Source organism: Syngnathus acus, chromosome 10 (genome assembly GCF_901709675.1).
Source record: "Syngnathus acus chromosome 10, fSynAcu1.2, whole genome shotgun sequence".
NCBI classification, from domain to species: domain Eukaryota; kingdom Metazoa; phylum Chordata; class Actinopteri; order Syngnathiformes; family Syngnathidae; genus Syngnathus; species Syngnathus acus.
The window spans coordinates 19,831,837-19,854,604 of NC_051095.1; the positions used below are offsets into that span (position 1 = coordinate 19,831,837).

Consider the following 22,768-nt stretch of genomic DNA (forward strand, 5'->3'; position numbering starts at 1 on the left):
TTTATTAACTTTAGATGGTGTACCTAATTTTGTGGCCAGTGAGTGCGTGTCTTGTCGGAGTGACAGTTGACTGTGCGAGCGACCTATCTTTGCTGTCTGGGCACATCACGTGACCAATTCTCACGTTGCACCCTGACGTCACGTCACCACGCAGAAGTGCTTCTGCACGATATGACTCTGAAGCGGAAAGGTAAAAGCAAGAAAACACGGATCCTCTCCTCCCGCTGTTTAAGAAGAATTCTCGCACAGATCAGGTTAGTAACTTGAACGTAGTCATTTGAGATCATTTTGCTCCTCCCCGCGTGAAACAGACGTGACATGAACTCGCTTCCTCAAGAGTTGACACGTTTGCGATTTGTTCTTGACAAAGGCGTTCATTCATACACTTGAGTAAACACGAATGCTGCACGAGTTGTCCAACTTCTATTGAAAATTTAAAGTTCTTATTTAATCGTAGCTTCCCGGCATTAGCTGTTAAATATAGCCTGGACCAATAATCTCATCAACGTGGAGCAAACACGGCAAAGGTGATGTGTGGGCAAATAGTGCGTGAACAAATTATATATGTGAGATGTATGTTTATTTGGGGCATGTATGTATGTATTCTGTACCGTATTTGTATTATGGGCTACAACTTTTGATTATTGGAGTATCTTGGTAATGCAAAGCTTGAGGTAGGATCGAATTTGATTTCTTCCTAATCCATTTCGTACTGTCAGCCTTTTGGAATATTTATATTGCATATTTTTGTTGTGTTTGTTTTCTGTTTTTATTTATGACTGTGTGTTCGAAATAAAAAAAAATATATATTGTAGTTTCCATGAGTGACTAATGCTTAAAATGATTATAAAGAAAAAGTATTCAATGTTATATTAGTGTGTTTGGAAAAGCAGACATCATCACTAATGTTCACACACACAGCAAGTATTTACATTAAACGATGTTGCTGGAAAAAAAACATTCATCGCAGTTTCATTTCATGCACTGCTAACACATGACTTGCAACTAAAAATTCATCATATTTTTCTGAATTTATTGTATAAATTACTACTAGTGGGAGGCGCCCTACTCGTCATATAATATGACTTCTCAGAGGACCCTCAAGCCGTGTGCTTTCTTTAACACTGCAGTCTCTTCATGTTCCCAAAAAGAAGTAGTTAAACCTGTTAATAGCTGAATATATTATATCCCACTATCAGAACCAGAAACTTTGGAAGAATAAACAGAACATCAGTGAATTATCCAGTTAGGGTGTGTATTTGTATGAGTGTGTGTGTATTTGTGTCAGAATGTATATACGTGTGTGTGTGTATATACTATGTACATATATGTGTTTGAGTTTGCGTATGTGCATACATATGTGTGCATGTGTGTGAATGTGTGTGTGCATACATAGGTGTGTGTGTATTAACGCCAAAGGTTTTGTGTAATCAATCATGGACGTGCAGTTGTGGCACACTTTATCGTCCTTGTTATTTGTGGAATAATCTAGGGCAGTCGTTTTTGAATCATTTTAAAATGTATTTCTTATTCTAACGACTCCTCCATCACATAATCAAGTAATTGGTAGAATTTTGCATCAACCAATTTTCTAGGTCCAATTGGTTGACTTTTTTTTCCCCAGCCTTAAAATGAAAGTGGTGCTTGAGATAGGTGTAGACTGTTTGTAAAAATTAAATCCAGTCAATTAAAAGTTAACCATATGCTTCGTCACACACGCTGTACGATCCGGCCAATTACTGTGTTCCTAACTTTGTTTCTGTTGACCGTAGAGAGCTCAATAATGCCTCATAGAGATGCCTGCTGTGCGACATCCGGGGATGAGACCAACAACGAGCAGTGCGGGCCACTCATCCTGGAAAGAGTGCCGGAAGAGGAGGGACAAGGCTGCCGGACGGTGTTGTCCCGACACTTCAGGGAATACTGTTCCTGTTCGTCGCAGAAGATCAAGTCCAAGGTCCTGGGCTTCATCCCCATCCTGAAATGGCTGCCGCGCTACCAGCTGAGGGACTGGCTCCTTGGGGACATCATGTCGGGAGTCATCGTTGGAATCCTATTGGTTCCCCAGTCCATTGCTTACTCCTTGTTGGCCGGCCAGGATCCCATCTATGGGCTCTACACCTCCTTCTTCGCCTCCATCATCTACACGCTTCTGGGCACCTCCAAACACATTTCTGTGGGCATTTTTGGGGTGCTTTGCCTGCTGGTGGGGCAGGTAGTGGACCGGGAATTGGTGTTGGCGGGGTACCTTTCGGAGGGTGGCCTTGGCAGCAACGGCAATGCCACCGTGGAGGGCAGCAACAATAGCATGGTGGAGGCATGTGACAGGAGCTGCTACGCAATAACAGTGGGCGCGACAGTCACCTTTGTCGCAGGGGTCTACCAGGTGCTAATGGGTATCTTCCAGGTGGGCTTCGTGTCTGTCTACCTGTCGGACTCGCTACTCAGCGGCTTCGCCACGGGAGCCTCGCTCACCATTCTCACCTCCCAAGTTAAGTACATGCTGGGCCTGAAGATCCCCCGGCCACAGGGCTGGTTCACGCTCATCAAGACCTGGTTCAGCGTGTTGGCCAACCTGGGAAACAGCAACCTGTGTGATCTGATCACCAGCCTGGTGTGCCTGTTGCTGTTGGTGCCCACCAAGGAGCTCAACAATCGCTTCAAAGCCAAGTTGAAGGTCAGTCATTCACCATTAATAGCTGAGGTCAGTCATGGCCTGCACGCAGGCAAATACAGTATGTGACTGACTCCCTTAAATACGTAGGCGCCTCCCTTTAAAGTTTTGTGGAGGTCAAGATTTGTATCACTTACTGAAATAGTGCCACACCATGCAGGAATTAGTGGATGGGTCAGTCATTCAATTATTTGATGCAAGAGTAATGTCTCTTTAAACGTTGTCCTGGATCAACAAATGTATTGTTATTTTCTCAAATACTGGTTGTCTCTCAAATTGAAGACTTGATCATCAAGTTAGTCGCCAGGTACACTTGAGGCGAGTTGCTATTATGTAACCCCCTTGTTCGAGAATGAACATTAAGTGGTTAACAACTGAGTCCCTTTGTACTCTATTGCTAACCAAAACAGCAGTGCCTATTGAAGCACACAAGTTGTAGATGTCAAACGCCTCCCTCGAATCTTCTGTTTTCTACCCAGACTCCAATTCCCTTTGAGCTGTTTGTGGTCATCATCGCAACACTAGCGTCTCACTTTGGCCGCTTCAACGCAGACTACGGCTCGGCCGTGGCAGGTGAAATCCCTACGGGCTTCATGCCGCCACAGCTGCCGGCATGGTCGCTCATCCCCAGCGTGGCGCTGGACGCCTTCTCTATTGCGATTGTGGGCTTCGCTATCACCGTGTCGCTCTCGGAGATGTTTGCCAAAAAGCATGGCTACCGGGTAGATGCCAACCAGGAGATGTTCGCCATCGGCTTCTGCAACATCTTGCCGTCCTTCTTTCGCTGCTTCACCACCAGCGCCGCCCTGACCAAGACACTGGTCAAGGAGTCAACGGGCTGCCAGACGCAGGTGTCAGCCCTGGTCACCGCTGTGGTACTGCTGCTGGTGCTGCTGGTCATCGCTCCGCTCTTCTATTCCCTCCAGAAGTGAGTACCGGTCACCTCAGATAGCAGTATCTTCAGGTTTGGGCAACCCATTCAGGCAACTTTGGCTTCTTGTTTAGGTGCGTGCTGGCTGTGATCATCGTGGTCAACCTCCGCGGTGCCCTGCGCAAGTTTGCTGAGGTGCCCAGCATGTGGCAGGCTAATCGCGTGGACGCTGCCGTCTGGCTGATCACCATGGCCACCTCGGCGCTGATCAACACAGAGCTGGGCCTCCTGGTGGGCATCCTGGTGTCCGCCTTTAGCGTCCTGGCCCGGACGCAGCGGGCTCAGGCACTGGAGCTGGGCCGAACCTCCGACAGGGACCACTACGATGAGATGTCGGCGTACCGCGGCCTTCACGCTCACCCGGGCGTGGCCGTCGTCAGATACCCAGCACCCATTTACTATGCCAATCAGAGTTTGTTTAAGATGTCTTTGTACCGGCGTACGGGGCTTGACCCGGTAAAGGAGAAGGCGCGGCGAATCAAGTTTGAGAAGAAGCTGAAACGTCAGAATGCGGGGCAAGAATCGGCGCACAAAAAGGACGGCGAAGGCACCGCTAGTGTCACGTTGACGCTGGACCAAAAATCTTTCCGTAGCTTAGTCCTGGACTTTAGCGCTGTCTTGTTCCTTGACTGCGCTGGCGTCAACGCCCTGAAGGAAGTGCGCAATGATTACGGTGAGCTGGGGGTGGCGGTGGTCCTGGCTCAGTGTAACACAGTCGTCCTGGACGCTCTCCGGCGAGGGGGTTACTTTACGGAGGAACAGGGAGGAGTCGAAGGCTTGCACTTCTTCACCATCGCAGACGCCGTCCATCACCTGCAGCGTGCGTTGCCGCCAAATGGCGATTGTAATGGCACGCGTTGAGAATTACTGTCCTGATATGTTTACAAACCAATTTGCGTCTTGCTATGCTGATGTTAGTTACTGATTGTGCCTTCTGGGGCTGCAGTTGTTGCATAAATGCCACCTTGCACGTTATCAATCAAGTCAGATATCCTGTTTATCTGTTTTTTCAGGGATAATGAATGTTTTTTTCATGCTCTCATGATGCATATCCAATTCACGAGAACCTTGCCATGTTTTTTATTTTTATTTATTTCTATCAGCAGTTTACGGAAACTCCACACTGTCACCTCTAGACTAGTCGTGGGTTGGTTACCAATTTCAAGGTATACCACGGTTTAAAAAAAAAACAAAAAAAACTCTTCAACGCTTATTGGTACTCAAAGTCTGCTTACTATCGGACCTACGGAGTGAGTTGGGAAAAACTTACTTTAAAGTCATACGTTCTAGAGCAGTAATTGCAATACTGAAAATGTTCTTCATTGTTATACGGTCAGAATCTGATACTTGTTCATGCCTTCTACGAACAAGTCTCGCTTATTTGGAGACTTACTGTGTGCATAATAGTTTGTCAACTCGAGTCTACAAGGGAGCCAACTTTTCCTGTAAAGTAATGTTACTGAAATGACACCGTTTGATACATTGCCAAAGTTTACGTTAAAGCCAACGTACCGCACAGACAAGTCACTGACGTCCATCGTTAATTGTTTACTTAAATACAAAAGTAGCGAGATATAATTTGTTATTGTTACATGCAAAAAAAGCCATAAGCAGGCGTTTCCTCATCTGGCCAGGTTCGATCCATGCATCTTTGTGTTTGTCTAGGGTGACACGCTTGCCAGACAAACACAGAGCCGAGCAAAGTTCACAGCCCAAACAAAAAAATAGAAAGAAGGGATTTATTTTTCTATATATTTATTTCAAAAGTAAATTTAAAATGTAGAGCTGAAAGCTTGCTTGTGAAATAGCAGCATAACTTGTTCTCAGGTAGAGCTACTAGTGTTTACTTGGCAGTCTGCTTGGGCCCCCGTGTCATTTAGTTTTCGTTTTTTTTTTTTAACCATGACCCAAATGGTAAATACTGTTCTTGACCAACTGCAGTTGGAAAAAACTAAGACTGTCTTGTGTTGGGTCAAGAGTCTTTATTGTGTTATTTTTTATTTCAACAAACCAGGCTACTGCAATAAAAGGTAAATCGCATTATGGTCAACATTCTGTTTCTGAGCAGCCATCTTGGTAAGAGTTAGCAGTGTCAAAAAATCGACGTAACTCTGGTGGCCATGGCTCAGGCAGTAGAGCGGGTTCTTCAGTAACCAGAGGGTAGGCGTTTCGAACCCAGCCCTGTCTAAGTTGTGTTGTTGTGTCCTTAGGCAAGACACTCATTGAACACGAAGAGTGTTCTCAACTGACTTCCCTGGTAAAACATTGAATAAAAACAATAACCGTCCACTTCCAACTTTAGGGATTATTATCTTGTGTTGAAGTTGGTCTTTCTTGGTCTTGAACTATGCTTGATGTCTTTGCTCTCTACGAGCCACAATGACATAATGCTGGATCCATCTCTTTTGATTTTGTATTGTGTTGAATCCGCATTGCTGGAGGCTATCAATTACCTAGCAATTATGTTGTATTTAAACTTGAACACGTGTTCCTTACAAGTTTTTACAAGCACTTGTTGGGTATTCACCAACTGACACAGGTGATGGCTACAGAATGACAATCATTTAAGACCAAATGTTTTGATGTGTCCAAAAACAAACAGTAAATGTTGATTTATGCAAATAAGTGCCTTTGATTAATCATATTTGCTTTGTGCCTTAATAAAATGCACATGTTGCCATTTCTGTGTTTGATTTACCATTCTGGGTTGGTCTTAACGCACAAATGCCTCATTGGAATTTTTCCACTGCCTCAGCTTCAATTCATTTTTATCTTTATAGAAATCTTGCACCACCCTGCCCCATGAATCAACAAATGCTCCCAAGTCCCAACCTGTGTTGAACGCAAACATTTAGACACTATGATCGCCTCAAAATATCTAAAAATTATACGTATGCACACACAGGCCACATATAGATCTGCATCTTAGGACCAGTGTATTAAATATAGGAAATGTGCTGTCAAGTTATTAATGCAATCATTATTTGGGGTTCTATTATTAATACTTAAGTTAGCTCATCGAGCAACTCAGGAAGCCACATTTAAGAACTCCCATTCACTATACCAGGGTTCGGCGACCCAAAATGTTCAAAGAGCCATATTGGCCCAAAAATACAAAAAACATACCTGTCTGGAGCCGCAAAAATCTAAAAGCCTTTTATAATGCAACATAGAGTGTCAATACATAAATTGTATGCCTACTATTAAAATAATTTAAAAAACATTCGTGGTATCAATTTGATAATTTCTTCAGTTCACGTACCTGCATAGCAGAGCTGTCTGTTCGATATCGGTCACGTCACACGACTCATCCATCACAGGCAATTAAGAAAGCTGGAGCTGAATTGATGTCCTTAATCTGCTGATCGGTGATATTGTTTGTGCGGAGAGGCATGTCTTTAATTTTCTGAATGATCTCAGTTTTGTTTTTGAAGTCCGAAAATAGCCACTCTGATATTTTAATGAATGAATCCCTTCATGTACTCGCCATCGTGAATGATTTCCCGGGTTGCAACAAAACTTGCAGCAGTAGTAGAGTTTGGAGATGCAATCCACTTCTTGAAACTGTTTTTTCGGTCTTCAAATGTCTCCACCAGCACTGCAATTGCACCTTTCCTCTCAGTTGCAAATGGGTGATCGGTAGCAAATTTAACATGCTGAAAATGTCGCTCCAAATTCCTCTTCTTGTTATTTGACAACTTCTCATTGCAAATCAAACATGCAGGCAATGCTTTAGCATTGGAAATGAAAGCAAATAGTTCAGTCCATTCTTTCTTAAAGCCTCTGTTCTCATCAGCAATCTTTTTCTTTTTTGCCTTTTGAATCCATGACCCATCACTCACACACCTGTTTGTTTACAACTCACCTGTGCTGTGTCGCAGGCTATGACGCAATTTTGCTATTTGACGTCATTCTTAAATTCGGTATTTTTAATATATTTACGACTACATACATTTTTACAGCATAAGTATGGTTGTGTGGTGATTACCATCTAAAAACCATATTTAAAAAAACACCACCAATAACAAAAAATAAATATTTTTCCATTTTCACGCATTTTTGCAAAAACTCCAGGGAGCCGCTAGGGGTGTGCTAAAGATGCGGCTCTGGAGCCACGGGTTTGCCAACCCCTGCACTATACCAATGGTTAAAAAAAAAATAGAAAAAAACACGCCAGGATGGATGCATGACGCCAATCGTGACCTTGCCAACGAGGTGCCCCTTTTTCTTTTTTCCAGGGAGTTCGCAATCTTAACCTGACACCAGAGAGCAGCATTTTCCCGACGATAACTTCCGATGGCATTAAACTCTCCCGGCTTCAGGTTTCAAGTTTCAAGCTTTAATTGTTATATGAAGCAAGTACTTCGCCGTAGTGTTTTGCTTTTGCACATATTGCCTTTAAAGGCTCTTTAACACCATGATTAAAATAATATTAATATGCATTAGAATTCTGCTTTCCCCCTAAAAATCCAACGTTTTACTAGATAAACAGAACATTTCCTCTAAAAAAAAAAAAGAAAAAAGACAGAGGCATAAAATGTTATAGTTTTCTTAAGAAAAAGTATTTGGTCAGTAAAAGGCTTCGCAGTCTGTGATATATTTTGGTAGAGTTTGACCAAAACAGGCGAGTTATCTTCTATCGTGCAACATTTTAACGTTTGCTTGAAAAATAACAGAAATTTGATATTTTCTCACAGCAAACACCAGTGAATAAAAAATGATTTGCAATTGCATCATCATGGCAGCATCATAAACACCATGTATCTTCTGTTGTTGTCTCCCACTTGGCACATTAAAGTTTTACACTCCGAATCTGAATACAAATTGAATCATCATAATGTTGTTGTTTTTGTGGCTGTAGTGACATAAATATGTTGCTGAGCTGCCAAATTTGCACCGATGATTTATTGCTGCATGAAAGTTGAACATTTTCAGTTACAAACTAATTAAAAGTTGCCAGTCTTACAGCACAACAGATGATGAGAACATGACTCACTTGCAAGAAGAACACTTAACTTGTCATCACCAAATTATTATCCTTTATGCCTTGCAAAGGAGTACACTGAAGAAAAGGGAATGCAATTGTATTCATACAATAATAAAACGTGAATAAAGGTTTCTAATTATTTTGACTGGGCTGCAATGTCCGATCCAAGGAGAAAATAATGATAATCGCAGTTGCTTGTTTTTTCTCTCTTCCCAGCTCCATATGTTTTCCAGGTATTTTTAATATGCACATTAGGTTTTGACAGTCAGACTAATGTCGTTAATATCTGTGCTTTACATGTTGTTTTACTGATTGCATAAAACCACAAATAAAAAAAAGAATGCATTTTTTTTTTTTTTTTTAGAAAAATAGCAGTCTATAATGTACTTTGAAAGGGCGGCATGGTAATGCACGGGTTCGGCCGTCTGCCTCACAGTTCAAAGGTGCAGAATTGATTTCGGCTTCGGCCTTCACTCGGTCACCCCACCCTTCCACCCGTGGGGCTGTCAGAATTTTGACATTTGGCGATAAGGGCTGAGAACAATAATGGCGCAAATTTATTCAGATATAAAAAAAAGTTGGGTATCTCAACAGCAGGAATTTCTTTTTGACATACTGCATCTCATAATTCCTTCTTACGAAGTACTCTCAGTTCTATGTTTCAGTTTTTAATGTCAGGCTGCCTCGGTCGATCTCGCTCAGTGCTTCCTTCACCAGCCATGAATCTCACCTGTCTTTTTCTGTCTCTTTCAAAAGCAGAATAGAGTAGGACTCTTGTATGTGGATTCCAGCTGCACTCCTTAGTTCAAATGTCAGTGTCATGCGGTGCATTTCTTTCACTGTTAGTCAACATGGCCACCTTTTGTCCACCATTTCATTCACTGTTAGTCAACATGGCCACCTTTTGTCCACCGCTAAGCGCACCTGAAATGTCAGAGCAGGCAGGCGAGGGCACACTGCTGTATTTATGCTCGCTTCTTCTCCTTCACTATGATTGCATTTGGGGAGGATTATGGAATAATGGCTGACATTTGTCGCTTTCCCATCGATTACAGTGTTGAAGGCAGCAGACGTATTCTAATTTTAGCTGCCAAGACATTCTTCTCTTTGATGACCTGGACAATTACAGAGATGAATGCTGAGACACTTACACTCAAGTGATGCGTACGTGCGTGTGTGCGCGTGTGTGTATGTGTGTGCGCAAGGACACATGCTGCTCTGTGGATGTAAATCACAGCATGCTGCTAAAGTGTTGTACTACACGCGTTCATGACAGACATTTTCACGTGGCAGAATACAGATTCACACAGAGATAGATTCAAAGAGATAACTAGACTGAGAAATGAGGGTTTTGAGCCTGAGTTTGGCCATGATCTACATTCTACACAATACATTGCCAAAAACATTATTAAAAGCCAGATATTCATTCAAATTTATTACAGTAAGACGATGAATTGCTGCCGTTTTGTTCTAACTACGGTATTGTTATTGTTTTTTAGAATCTCACATTGCATTGTGTTTTAAATCAAGACAAGATTAGGGTTTGAAAGGCGCGGTTCAAATCTGAGTTACTATTTCGTATTAGGGTTTGAAATAAGGGTAAGTATTTCTAACTACGGTCTCAAGCCTGGGTTAGGGTTTCAAAGTGGGGAGGGTTAAGCTTTCAACTTTGAGCCTGATGTCTGAGTCAGGCTTTTAAAACAGGGTTTTAAGTGAGGCTTAGGGATTCAAATGACGGTTTTAAGACTGGTTTACATAGAAAATGCAAACGTCCACATATAGCATATATATAGAGAGAGAGTGGGTGTCAATAAAGTCTCTTTTTATTTACAGTATTTTACAAACTGCGCTCACTCACTCACTCTGTTCCAATCAACAAAAACAACAACAGATAATCGAAAAGCAAAGACATCAAAAACATTGATTGAATGAATTTTAAACATTATATTTTTCAGATTGTGTTTGTGTGTGTCAAAGTGCTCGTGCTTCACACATGGGTGAGCTCACAGCTTGAAAAGCAAAACACCCCCCCAAAAAAATCATGAAAGTAATGCAGTAATCCATCAGAAGTGAAACTACACAAAATAGACAAAAGTATTGGGACATCCCCGAAAGTGATTCTTCTAAATCAGGGGTCACCAACCTTTCTTAAACCAAGGGCTATTTCCTGGGTACTGATTAAGGCAAAGGGCTACCAGTTTGACACACACTTTTGAAATAGCCAATTTGCTCAATTTAGCTTTAACTATGTTTTATTATTAATTGTCATTTCCAGTTCACATGTGTGATTTAAACAAAAATAGAAAAAATAAAATAAAATAAATAGAAGCCGCTATTTCACGCGGTCCTCACGGGCGACCTGGTGCCCGCGGGCACCGTGTTGGTGACCCCTGTTCTAAATTGTCTTCTTTCCTGACATTTAGTTCAATCTCTTTTGATGAACTCGGGAGGTGTCTCGGGACTTTATTCCACCCACTGTTTGTGAATGAAAGGAAATGATTCATTAAATGCCATTTGAGTCCACCCATTGAGAGTTGTAGGCAAAATCTAAAATTGCAGCTTCAAATCAACATGGCAGACTTCCTGTGTCTTTAAGGCATGGCTTTGTGAGACCTTTGGGTTGGTTTTATTCATGACACTAAAATTCCCTCTTCCAACCAAAATAACCCCGACTGTGTCTCTTTTCAGAAATAGCTCCTTGAGATGTTTTTGTGAGAAATGTCTACGAAAATACGAAATTTCCTTTCTCAATTTATTAGAGTTTCTGTTTTGAGAGTCATCATACGCATTGAGAAAAATATTCCCCAATTTAGATGCATCCATTTGTATGGTACAAATTTGGTAGCGATCAGGCAAAGTCCAAAACACACATTTGTTTTTGAGGGACTCTTGAAAATTGACAATTGAGCCTACGATGGTGACAAAAAAAATGGCAGATTTTGTCTTTTTGTGGATGGCTTGTTGAGACTTTTTGGAGTTTCTTCACGACATACATGCCAACCAACTTTAATCATGCTAAGTCAAATGGCGTCGAGGGCCTAAATTAAAGACCAACAACATAGGTTACTAAAGTTGCATTATGTAAACATGTTTGAGTACGTATACGGTCCTCTACATTCCCAGTCCTGGGGCCAATGGGTCATGTGACACGCGGAGGAGGCATGGGTGCAGCATGGAATGACGGGAGAGTACTGTTCACGCACGCGCACAAATGGTTGTAAGAGACAAAAAAAATCCCACATGCATCACCGTGAAAACACACATGTGCAGGCATGCACATACTGTTGGAAGGAATGCACAGGCATTCATTTGCACTTATCTGAGGTGTGTCAGAAATATCCCGGGACTAGCGTCACAAAAGACATCTTTCAAAATCCAAACTACGAGTTTTCCCCTTCGAAAAGAACAGACGGGTCTATAAATATTGGGACTTTGACACAATTCTCATCTTTTTGGCTCTAAACACCACCGTAATGGATTTGAAATGAAACCAAGATGTGCTTTAATTGCAGACTTTCAGCTTGAATGTGTGGGTATTTACATCCATATCAGGTGAACAGTGTCACAAATACAAGTTTTTATATACGTATATATCTCACTTTTTAAGTGACAAAAAGTAATGGAACAGTTGGCTACTTAGATGATCCATTATTATTATTAATTGCCATGTATGACAGCCAATGGAAGTGATTGCTTTGCATTTATTTCTGATGGGATTGCTGACATGAATTCTGATGGGCTTCTGCAGGTATTATATGTTCATACTTAATCAAATGCTTCAAAATGCATTGGATGGTGCGTCTTAGTGCAGATGGACAATGACACAAAGCTCACTGCGAAAGCGACCTTAAGGCAAAGAAGTGGAATGTTACGCAATGATCGTTTCCATTCAAGGTCTGGCAGAGCCTCAGCAGATTCATTCCAGACTTAAGGCAGTAATTGACTGCAAAGAATTTGTAACCAAATTGAAAGCATGATTTAGGATTGTTAACTCCCTTTTGGTCCCTACAAAAGTGGGAGGCATACACGCTTTATAGTATAATTCCTACGCTCGTCACCTGAACTCAAATCAAAGATGAAAGTCTGCAGTTAATGCACATTTGTTTGTTTGCGTGCACCTTCACATCCATGCATACACACACATTCACACAAATGCATAAATACACACAAAGTGCACACACGTGCACACAAACTCACACACGCGCACACACAAACACACACGCACGCGCGCACGCACAAAGAGGTGATATAAATCTACTGTTAAATTAACTACCATATTAACATTCGCTTCGGAAACATCACACCCTCAAAGTCCCACAGGTGGTGCTTGTTCGTGACCGTAGTCACATTGGGGCCAGAACCAGAGCCAGAACTAGTTTGGCCACGGTCCACCAGACTCTCTTAGCAGCCGTGGATCTAGGCCGAGTCGGCGTTGCGCACCATTCCCGCATATGGGCTTCGTGGAGGTGTGTGACGACGCGTCACAAGCAGGACTCTGCGTGGTCGTGCAGCTTTTCCTTCTCCTGTGCCACATGGTTCCCATTTTGAAGCACCAAATACCTGACACGCACCACATAAAAGAAGGCACAACATGTAAAAGAGATTAAAGATTAAAGATTAAAGTCCCAATGATCGTCACACACACACCTGGGTGTGGTGAAATTTGTCCTCTGCATTTAACCCATCCCCGTGTGATTTTAATCCATCCCCTGGGGGAGAGGGGAGCAGTGAGCAGCAGCGGTGCCGCGCTCGGGAATCAGTTGGTGATCTAACCCCCCAATTCCAACCCTTAATGCTGAGTGCCAAGCAGGGAGGCAATGGGTCCCATTTTTATAGTCTTTGGTATGACCCGGCCGGGGTTTGAACCCACAACCTTCCAGTCTCAGGGCGGACACTCTACCACTAGGCCACTGAGCTGGGACATGAAACAGGTTTCTTCATCCCAAATCAAAATCATGTGAAGTTGAGGGAGCGCCCTAAGGCTCCACTAAATACAATGCTCCTTCTCGATCCAAATCGAAGTCCTTTGTTCACAAAGAGTTGGTCAATAGCGTCTCTGGCTGAGAATTACAGTAAATCAAGCTAACAGGAATGGGAACAAAAAAACTGCAGTAACCTAACCGAACCTAACCGAAGAAGTAACTAACTCTCTAACTCACAAAATAACACTCAGTCGGTCAGTTGCTCACTCACTCACTCACTCACTCACTCACTCACTCACTCACTCACTCACTCACTCACTCACTCACTCACTCACTCACTCACTCACTCACTCACTCACTCACTCAACACATGAAAATCAAGAATATATTTGTGGATTTGAAAAAAATGTGAAAATCGCGGGTTTATTTGTGGATCTAAAAAACACTAGGAAATCAGGAATATATTTGTGGATCTGAAAAACACGTGTGAATATTGCAGACGTATTTGTGTGAATAATCTTGACACAAATCTCTCCCCATACACACTGGCACCGGTAAATGTCACAAATCGTTATGGAGAATCCAAAGCTCATTAGCAGCACCATAAAGCCAAGAAGCCAATCTGTGTGTAGTCGGGCAGAAAACCAACAGAGAGATGATGATGACTGCGGTCTTGCTATTCCTACAACCATGGAACACCACGAACGCATCACGCACTAGATTTAATGAGGAACAACAGAGGAAAAACTTTTACTGTCTACTACTTAAATGAGTGTGTTAGTGGGTTTGCGTGTATATGTGCATGCTTCTGTACGTGCGTGTGTGTGTTTAGCACTCTCACAGTAGATTAGAGATTCATTCTTTCGAACGAGTGACAGCCGTGGCGCACCATTACACCACTAATTGCTTTCAGGAGAGATTCTGAGCGTGTGCATGTATGTGTATGTATGTGTGTGTGTGCGTGGATGTGTGTGCGTGTGTGTGTGTGCGCATGTGCTCAACAGCCATGACGGTGTCCAATGAGGCATCATCAGGTCAACACCCTAACTTGTTCCTTTGAAGTTTAAGTAAACAAATGTAAAATGTTCACTCCTCGTATATTTGATTTGTCGTCATGGCAACAATCACATTCCCGTTTACGAGATCTTTAATAAACAACAATTATGCCCAGACGTTACCTAAAAGGGCATGTGGTGAAAATAAACCTCAAGCAGTTAAAGGTCTTTTTGGTCATATCAGTCTCTAGAATTTGTTTCAAAATCAGAATGTTGCTATTATGTTAGCACTCAAAACCAAAATCTGTTAGAGGAGTCACTCTTTGAAGGTTCCCGTAGACAATGCAAAGCCTTTAGAGACTTTTTGTGCGTCTACTCATGATAGAAACTTCTTCTTACTTTGACACACCCAAAACACATTGCTCAATCAAACCGACTTTGGGGGCTGAATTTTCAAAGCGTTATGCGAAGGAACTGGGCAGCTTGCTAGATTAGAAGAAATGTACATATTTTGGCATTGGCAATCTTCAATCACAAGACAGGATGTGAAAATGAACATGGAACTGTATCTGCAGCATCACAGACGATGCAAACAGAGCAGAAAGCTCCAGGAGCTGAGCTGAACTGCTTTTCTTGCAATCACATTGCAGCTAAGCTTCAGTGTTGCCCCCGGCAACAAGCGCGCCTCAAAAAAAAGAACCATTTGTGTCATTAAATGTGATCCTTGGTGCCATTTACCCTTCATAAACCAGCCAGCGGGAGCACACGTACACACAGAGCTACAAATAACCTTTTCAATTAAAATAGCACGATATTTGACATCAATACGCTGCACACTCTGGTCAAAAACAAATCAGATGCTAAGACAGCATAGGATCCAGATTGCAGAGAAAAAGGTCAACGGGGTTGTTTGTTCCTTAAAGGGCACAGTAATTCCTGGTTGATGTACTATATCCAGACCTCAAGGGCTAAGATAATTAAACTTTGGTGAACTATCTTGAGACAGTTTAGATTACAAAAATGAATGCATGAATGAACACACACACACACGCACGCACGCACTCACACACACACACACACACACACACACACACACACACACACACACACACACACACACACACACACACACACACACACACACACACACACACACACACACACACACACACACACACACACACACACACACACACTGAAGCGTCGAATGAAATCTGTCTCCGTCGAATCTCTTCATCGTCCTGTGGCGTGGGCGTGCGGGGTAGGATTTGGACACACGGCCGCTCAGCTGTGTGCATACTGCAGTACCATTCAAAGAGCTATGACCAAGGGCACTCACTTATAGCTCTGAAAATGGCGCTGCCATCTGCACCAGAGGCTCGTGGGGAAACCGGTGGATTGATTCTTGCATATGTGCGCACACAATTATTCTTCATAAAACAAAAGAGCAAAGGAAGTCTTTGTAGACAGACATACAGATACGTCAACAATCGTACATTAGTTGGAATCTACAATCAGCACATATTTATTGACTCAAAATTAAATGTAGTACATGGAATGGATGAAAGTCTTGGGAATACAGATACATTTGTAAAGTACATTTTTTAAATTCAGTTTACTGTCATTTAAGTGAGTACAAAACATTTGCATTTAATGTTTAGTTTACGTATTTATGTAAGAGCATTTTGATTTCATTGATGTGAAATACAAATTAATAGAATCATTATTTAAGTACATTTACAGTATTTCCTTTCATACACTTAAAGGTCAGATTCCAAAGATTATTTTAGGGTCAGTTAAAAAATCCACTGGAAGTGGCAATGAACAGTTTAAAGCCTCTTCTTTGAAGAATTGACCTTGTGAAGCGAGTTGAGTTGCATTCACTGCCAGCTCGTAACAAAACATTTGGAGAAAGCTCATAAATTAAGATGCTTGTATCTCAAGGCACTGTTGACTGTTGCTCAAGGCCCACATTTGAAAAGAGAGCGATATTTGTCATAACTGCCCAATAGAAACACGAATGAAAACTTTTTTTCGTATTGCAATGTTAATTTACCCCAGCCCAAATTTACCTGAATGCCTAACCCCAAGTTACACTAACACAATTACTAACCCGATGAAGGACTATTGATTGATAAATTTAACCATTAACAGCTGCATCTTAATACTTTTGTTCTCACAGCATACTCCCTCTCATAAAAAATTATATTTCAAACTCAATGGGAGACATTTTGCTCATGGGTAATGGGATAAATAAAAGGCATTCAGAACAAGGCAATTGTATCAGTTGGTTGGTTTATCACCACTAAGTAATTAGGAGCCCTGTGGGCTCAGCAAAAAGCAACCGTGACACATACATTAATCACACTTAGCTTGTCTTTGTGCACAATTACTGTCCTTTCTTTGATTAGACTCAAAAGTCACAACAGACTGATGACAAAGAAAAAAAATGCACCACTCGCCCGCTCGCTAATTTATTGAATTTTCTTTCTCATGTGATTAATATACACCATCAGTATTCTCCTTGTATCATTAAAATGAGTAACTACGTATAGTGTAATTAATAATAATTAAAAAAATGAAACAATATATAAATCGCAAACAATTAAATCTAAGTGTTTCATTGTGGGATTAAATTAGTACAATTATTCACAAATATTTAAACAATAACCTATCTTGTTTTTGTGGGATTGAAATGAGTAAACTAAACAGTTTTCAAACCAGTTAAATATTAAATTATTGTAAAGTTTTTGCAAATACAAAACTATAAATACAGCAGGGTCTTTTCTGTGTTCAAAATTGCAAAAATGATTTTGTGCCGCCACCAACCACAGCAATTGATATCGTTCAACCCAACGTGAAACTCCAGGTGTGCAAGTGATTTGGCAGCTGCGTATTTTGTTACTATGGAGGCGCTAGTATATACGCAGCAATGCACCAGAAGGACCTGAAGCAACTACTGAAGAAAATTCAGAATGCACCAAAAAAAGGAGTGCCAGTGGCGCTCTGACTGCAGACACAGTGCACTACTGCTGGCTGCGATTGGAAATGAATGGGAGCGGAGTGCACTCTTCTTTCCAAATGTGCCCACTCGCAGAGGAGTGCACGGGCAGTGTGAATTTTTTAAATAATTTTTTTCCACTTTATATCTAAAACTAAAATAATAGAGTTTAGATGGATAGTTTTAGAAAGAACTGTGTTTTTCACTGTGCCTGTAAAAAAAAAGTGAGTCAGTTCATACAATATATGCACATCATATGGCTCATTATCAGGTTGGACTCTGCTTCAATTTAAACCAGCAAAAACGCTGTACAGTATTGCATTGGAGGACTAAAAGGAGTACAAGGAATTAGCAAATATTTGAATAAATGTATGCCTCTAGACTAGACGGGCCACGGGCAGTGAAAGCTCCACATCCTAACCACTGGACCATCAGGGATCTATCCATCCATCCTAATTCATTAAATTACTATCAAAATTAGTATGAGTAAAAAAATGTTCTTCTCCATGTGAGGGATTAAAGTTGGCACAATAAACAAAACATAACACAAATAAATAAATAAAAAGAAAATAGTTAGTCTCTTTGATAAAAGATATTAACTGAACTTTGAAGAATATTTAAACAAATTAAAGTATTCACATTGAGAGATTAAAAGTTACATACTGAATATTTTCTAAATATAAATATGAAAAATTAGCATGATAAACAAAATATATACAAAAATACATATTCATTTAATTTTTCTGAATTAAAAAAATACAATTTAATGCCCCTTGAGGGAATTAGATTTAAAAGAAATGTGCAAACTATTCAATAAATTTAAAATAATTCAAAACACTTGAAGAATTACATATCCGAGAATAATAATTATGTGAGCGAAGATGCAGACATGTTTCCATTAGCGTTGTTTTTCTTCCAAATATGATTTAAAAATATATATATTTTGGTGACTATCATTTGGAAGCAAAGGATTTTGATTTGGATCTACTGCAAGAATTTCCATGAAGTAGCATTGGGTAAAGTTGAATTCATTCAGATTTGAATCCTTCTGTAATTGATGTCAAAGAGATACGTGTGCGTGTGAGTGCGCCAAACTCACTTGAGCGAGCGAGCGAGAGTGAGAGAGCGTGCCTGCAGGTGAGGCTTAAGAGTGGCTAGACAGGCACTGGCCTGGTGTTGCACAACCAGAGCAGCAGTTTGGAGGCAGAGGAGCAGCTGCTGGAGACACGAGCAGGGAGGACGAGGAGGAGAAGAAAGAGGAGGAAAAGAACGAGGACAAAGAGGAGGAGGAAGATGAAGCAGAGGGATGTGAAGAAAGGGTTCATTTGGGGAAGGAATGAAAAAGAATGCAAGAGAATATAAAACGCAAGTTACCGTGCAATGTATGCGATGAGCAAATGAAAGAATGGCGACAGAATAGATGGAAATGAAATGGACAGATGGCATGCAAAGCAGAAAAAGGTGGGGGGGAAAGCAAAAGAAACCCAAAAAAAGTCACAATAGGTTTTGAGACAAAAAAGAAAAAAAGGATGATAGGGGTGAGCAAAGGAAGTGAAGTGGAAGTAAATATAAAATATAGACATAAAAACAGGTGAAGCAGGTGGTGAAAAAGGAAGAATGAGTGGAGGAAGAGGGGTGGAACAAAGGACGGCGAAGGATAGAGGGAACTCAAATGGGGACGAAAAGAGGTAAGGTGTGAAAAAAGGATATTGTCAGACAAATAGGAAGGGAATGGAAATATGGATTGATAGGGCAAAATATGATAAATATATAGAAATAGGGAAGGAGGTGTAGGAAGAATAATAAATAGTACGGGATAGATTGCAGGGAGGGGTGAGAGAAGGAAGTAAAGAGGATGGATAGAAAGTTGCAAATGGGGAAGAGAAACAAAGGGAAACAAGGACAGAAGAATGCAGACATGAGAACCGATGGAAAGGAAAAGAAAGAAAAGGGCCAAGAAAGAAAGGAGGATAAAAGAGGGAAGGGAATAGAGGGAGGGTGAAAAACAAGGTTAAAATTGACACATACAGTCGACCAATTCGATATTAGAACAAAACACGTGGATAAACACCGAGGGTGGACTTGGACAACAAAATTCCTTTCAAGTTCAAATGAAGGTGGCAAAAAGTTGTTTCTTCTCATCATTTTAGAGCATTGAAGTATGCGGCAGAATTCCTGCGGTATGGTATGCATATTAGCGACGTGTGTTTGTGTGTGTGTGTGTGTGTGTGTGTGTGCGTGTGCATTAGTCTGTGTGTGTGTGTTCGTGTGCGCATGGCTTGTTGCGATTGGCAGCCGAGAGCAACATTTCCTGTTAGAATGTTTCTCTCTTTGCTTTTGTTTATGTCTGCAAGACATTGTTACCCACACATACACGTGCGCATGCTCTAAACATTGCCGGAGACAAAAAAAAAAAAAGGCCACACATGCATTCTGTAGCTAAACACATCCAAATAATGTTCATAAAAGGTCCAACGTTTTAAATCAAGACCACCACAGATTTCCTGCAAGAGATTTCCCAATAAAAGATAAAAAACATCTTGTGGGGTCATCGACTGATCAGTGAGGAATGTCTGAAGAAAGTTGGAACAACAAGAACAGTTTTCTAACATGAAACTAAGGAAGTAAATGAGAGTTTTCCGCTAATTAGACTCCATAAATCCCAAAAGATCCCAAATTTGAAAATCATGTCCTTAAAAGTGAGACCTTAAATCCAAGACTATCCATTCATGTGATAACAATCGTGTAAAAGAGAGCTACTTGTAAACAATAGCCATCCTTTCGTTCACATTGAAGGCAAGTGAACGGCGGCAACGTTCCGCGGACTGCACCGCATCCAGTGTGAATGGACTCGTCGACTCCAATGCTTTCTATTCCTTGCTGCGCTCCAGAGAAGACCACAACGCAGCTATTCCGCACCCATTGTGAATTAGGCGTCGGGCCTGAACTCTTAATAAATTCAGACTGAAATCCCAAATCTAGTCCTTAAATCTAACACCTTAAATCCAAAGCCTTAAAGCTAAGACCTTGAATCTGAGGCCTTGAACTTATCTTTAAAACCAATATAATGTAAATCCAAGTCCTTAAAACTAAGACCTTAACAATCAGTCGTTTAAATACAAGTTCTTTACACCAAAACCTTTAATACAATGCCTCAATACCTTCAAACTATGGCAATATTTTTTTAGCATTGTAGATGTTGTCAATGTTTTCACAAAGAAAAAAAAAAAGTCGAGCCGGCAATCTCAGCAATCGTTTTCACATATCGGCGGCAGAATGGCACTTACTTGAGCACATGCGTGGACCCGTTGATGCGCGCAGCGTTGCAGGGCACGTGCGGGCCCACCAGCACGGAAGGTCGTCGGTAGAGCTTGCGCCCGCAACACAGGATGCTGAGGAAGGCACGGCGGAAGGACTTGTTGAGGAAGGCGTAGAGGATGGGGTTAAGCATGGAGTTGATGTAGCCCAGCCACAGGCAGGCCGCCCACAACTGGTCGGGCACTGTGTAGCCGATGAAGGGGTCCACCACATTGGTGATGAAGAAGGGGGCCCAGCACAGGCAGAAGCAGCCCATGATGACGCACAGCGTCTTGGCCGCCTTGGTCTCTACACGCATGTGGTGATTGCGCTGTTGGTCGGCTGAGTCCGACGAGGCGCCGCCCGCCCGCCGCAGCGCGCCGATCTGGAGGGCATGCGCCCGTGCCGTCACGTAGATCCGCTGGTAGGCCAGCACCATCAACGCCAGCGGGATGTAGAAGGCCACCACTGAGCATGTCACCGCGTACGGCTTGTTCACCAGGAACACGCACGTCGTGGAGTTGCTGCCCTCCGTGTGACGACGTTCGTCGATCTGCGCGCACGCAACACACAATACTTAGTGGGACTCCATCCATTTGGGGAAATCAAAATAAAATAAAATGGCTGAAGCAGCTTGTGATTTATTGTCCAAGGTATGACAAAACATTTTTGCTATCAATAATAAAAATAGCACTCTATAATTCTCCTCTATAATATTGCATCGTTGAAAAACACAATAATTAAATAATAGAATGTGATGAATCAAACAGTTTTTGAGAAATGTTGACACGGTCCGGGACAGAAGCGGCAGTCAACAGTCCAGACGCCAGCGTTGCTCTAACCCTAACTAACTAATAATGGTGCAAGCAATATGCTCCAACATCCAAGTCCAAATGCCAAAAAACACAATTTCTGTAGCTACATGTGGCAATCATCATAATGTAAGCTAAAATGCTAAAAATTCACTCAGTTGTTAAGCAACTTCATGTATGTCCAGGCTAATGCATCTGATCAAGCTGCTTTGCCAACAAAACATCATTGATAGCAATGCAAATGAATGCAACGCAAAGTATGACCATCTAGCTGTGGAATTCCTTCAGAAACAAGTCGCTGTCAGAACTTTTAATTGGACCCTCAGAGAGGAATAAAGTTCCTAACCAGACTAAACTGCTCTTTGTGTGTGAGAATGTGTGTGTGTGTGTGTGTGTGTGTGTGTGTGTGTGTGTGTGCGTGTGTGTGTGTGTGTGTGTGTGCGTGCGTGCGTGTGTGTGTGTGTGCAGGGTGCCAAATTGGACCGCAATTTTGGACCGCGAACCGGGTCACCGAGCAAGGGCAACCGAGGGCGAGCGAGGTTAACAGAGGCTGGGGAGTAGTTTGCTCGCTGGCCTGACAAGAAAAAGCAAACTGTTTTCCTTAAAAGGTTTTTTGGAGACTACTTTGTAACTAAAGAACGGAAGGATTAATTCAATGTTTGGGTTGCTATTGGGCAATAACTCAACATGTAGTTTTGGTAGTTGCCTCAAGGGGTGTCAAAAGTTAATTCAAAAGCATCTCTAGTCTCTGTGTTGTCTATTCTACTCATCATTTCTTAGCTGAACGTCAATACCCTTTGAGAGTAATTTTTATCATGAAATCACATTAGAATAATAGTTTTTTTTTCAATGACATAAACTTACAAGGAAACAAACTCGATGTATGAAAACAAAACACTCATCATTTTGCTGTCATTAATTATGAGCTAAATTCAAAGCATAAGACCAAGTTCTATCCAATACTGCTAACAAATCTTTCCATGTCTGTGTTAGGTGAGCACTTTGCTGAGATGATCCTTAGGCAACCCACAACAAAAAGGGGGGAGGGCTTGTCATTGCAGTGAGAACACCAGCCACTATCAATTCGCCTCACCAAAGTATGACACATATTTTCTCCTGGAAAAAAAAAACTGCTATCATAATTGATTT

At 41.7% G+C, this 22,768-nt stretch overlaps 2 protein-coding genes across 4 annotated transcripts in view; one reads left to right on the forward strand and one right to left on the reverse strand.

The window, feature by feature from the left end:
- Positions 1-131: 131 nt before the first annotated feature.
- On the forward strand, positions 132-6,285 carry slc26a2 (solute carrier family 26 member 2). Its single transcript, XM_037262250.1, has 4 exons — positions 132-254; positions 1,775-2,677; positions 3,154-3,602; positions 3,680-6,285. The coding sequence occupies exons 2-4, from the start codon at positions 1,784-1,786 to the stop codon at positions 4,464-4,466; spliced, it is 2,130 nt and encodes a 709-aa protein (XP_037118145.1). The 5' UTR covers positions 132-254; positions 1,775-1,783; the 3' UTR covers positions 4,467-6,285.
- A 6,187-nt stretch (positions 6,286-12,472) lies between these two features.
- The window catches only part of htr4 (5-hydroxytryptamine receptor 4), a 49,118-nt gene continuing 38,822 nt past the window's right edge, over positions 12,473-22,768 (reverse strand). The window contains exons 7-9 of one of the 3 annotated variants that reach the window (XR_005099133.1): positions 20,798-21,360; positions 18,610-18,725; positions 13,069-13,152 (exon numbers count right to left, since the gene is read on the reverse strand). Coding sequence is in view for 1 of the 3 variants with exons in the window: in XM_037262158.1 (XP_037118053.1) it covers positions 13,074-13,152; positions 20,798-21,360 (642 nt within the window). In the remaining 2 variants the exon portion in view is untranslated. Of the gene's footprint in view, positions 13,153-18,609; positions 18,729-20,797; positions 21,361-22,768 lie in introns of all 3 variants that reach the window. The other 2 variants (XR_005099132.1, XM_037262158.1) reach the window with 2 other exon arrangements.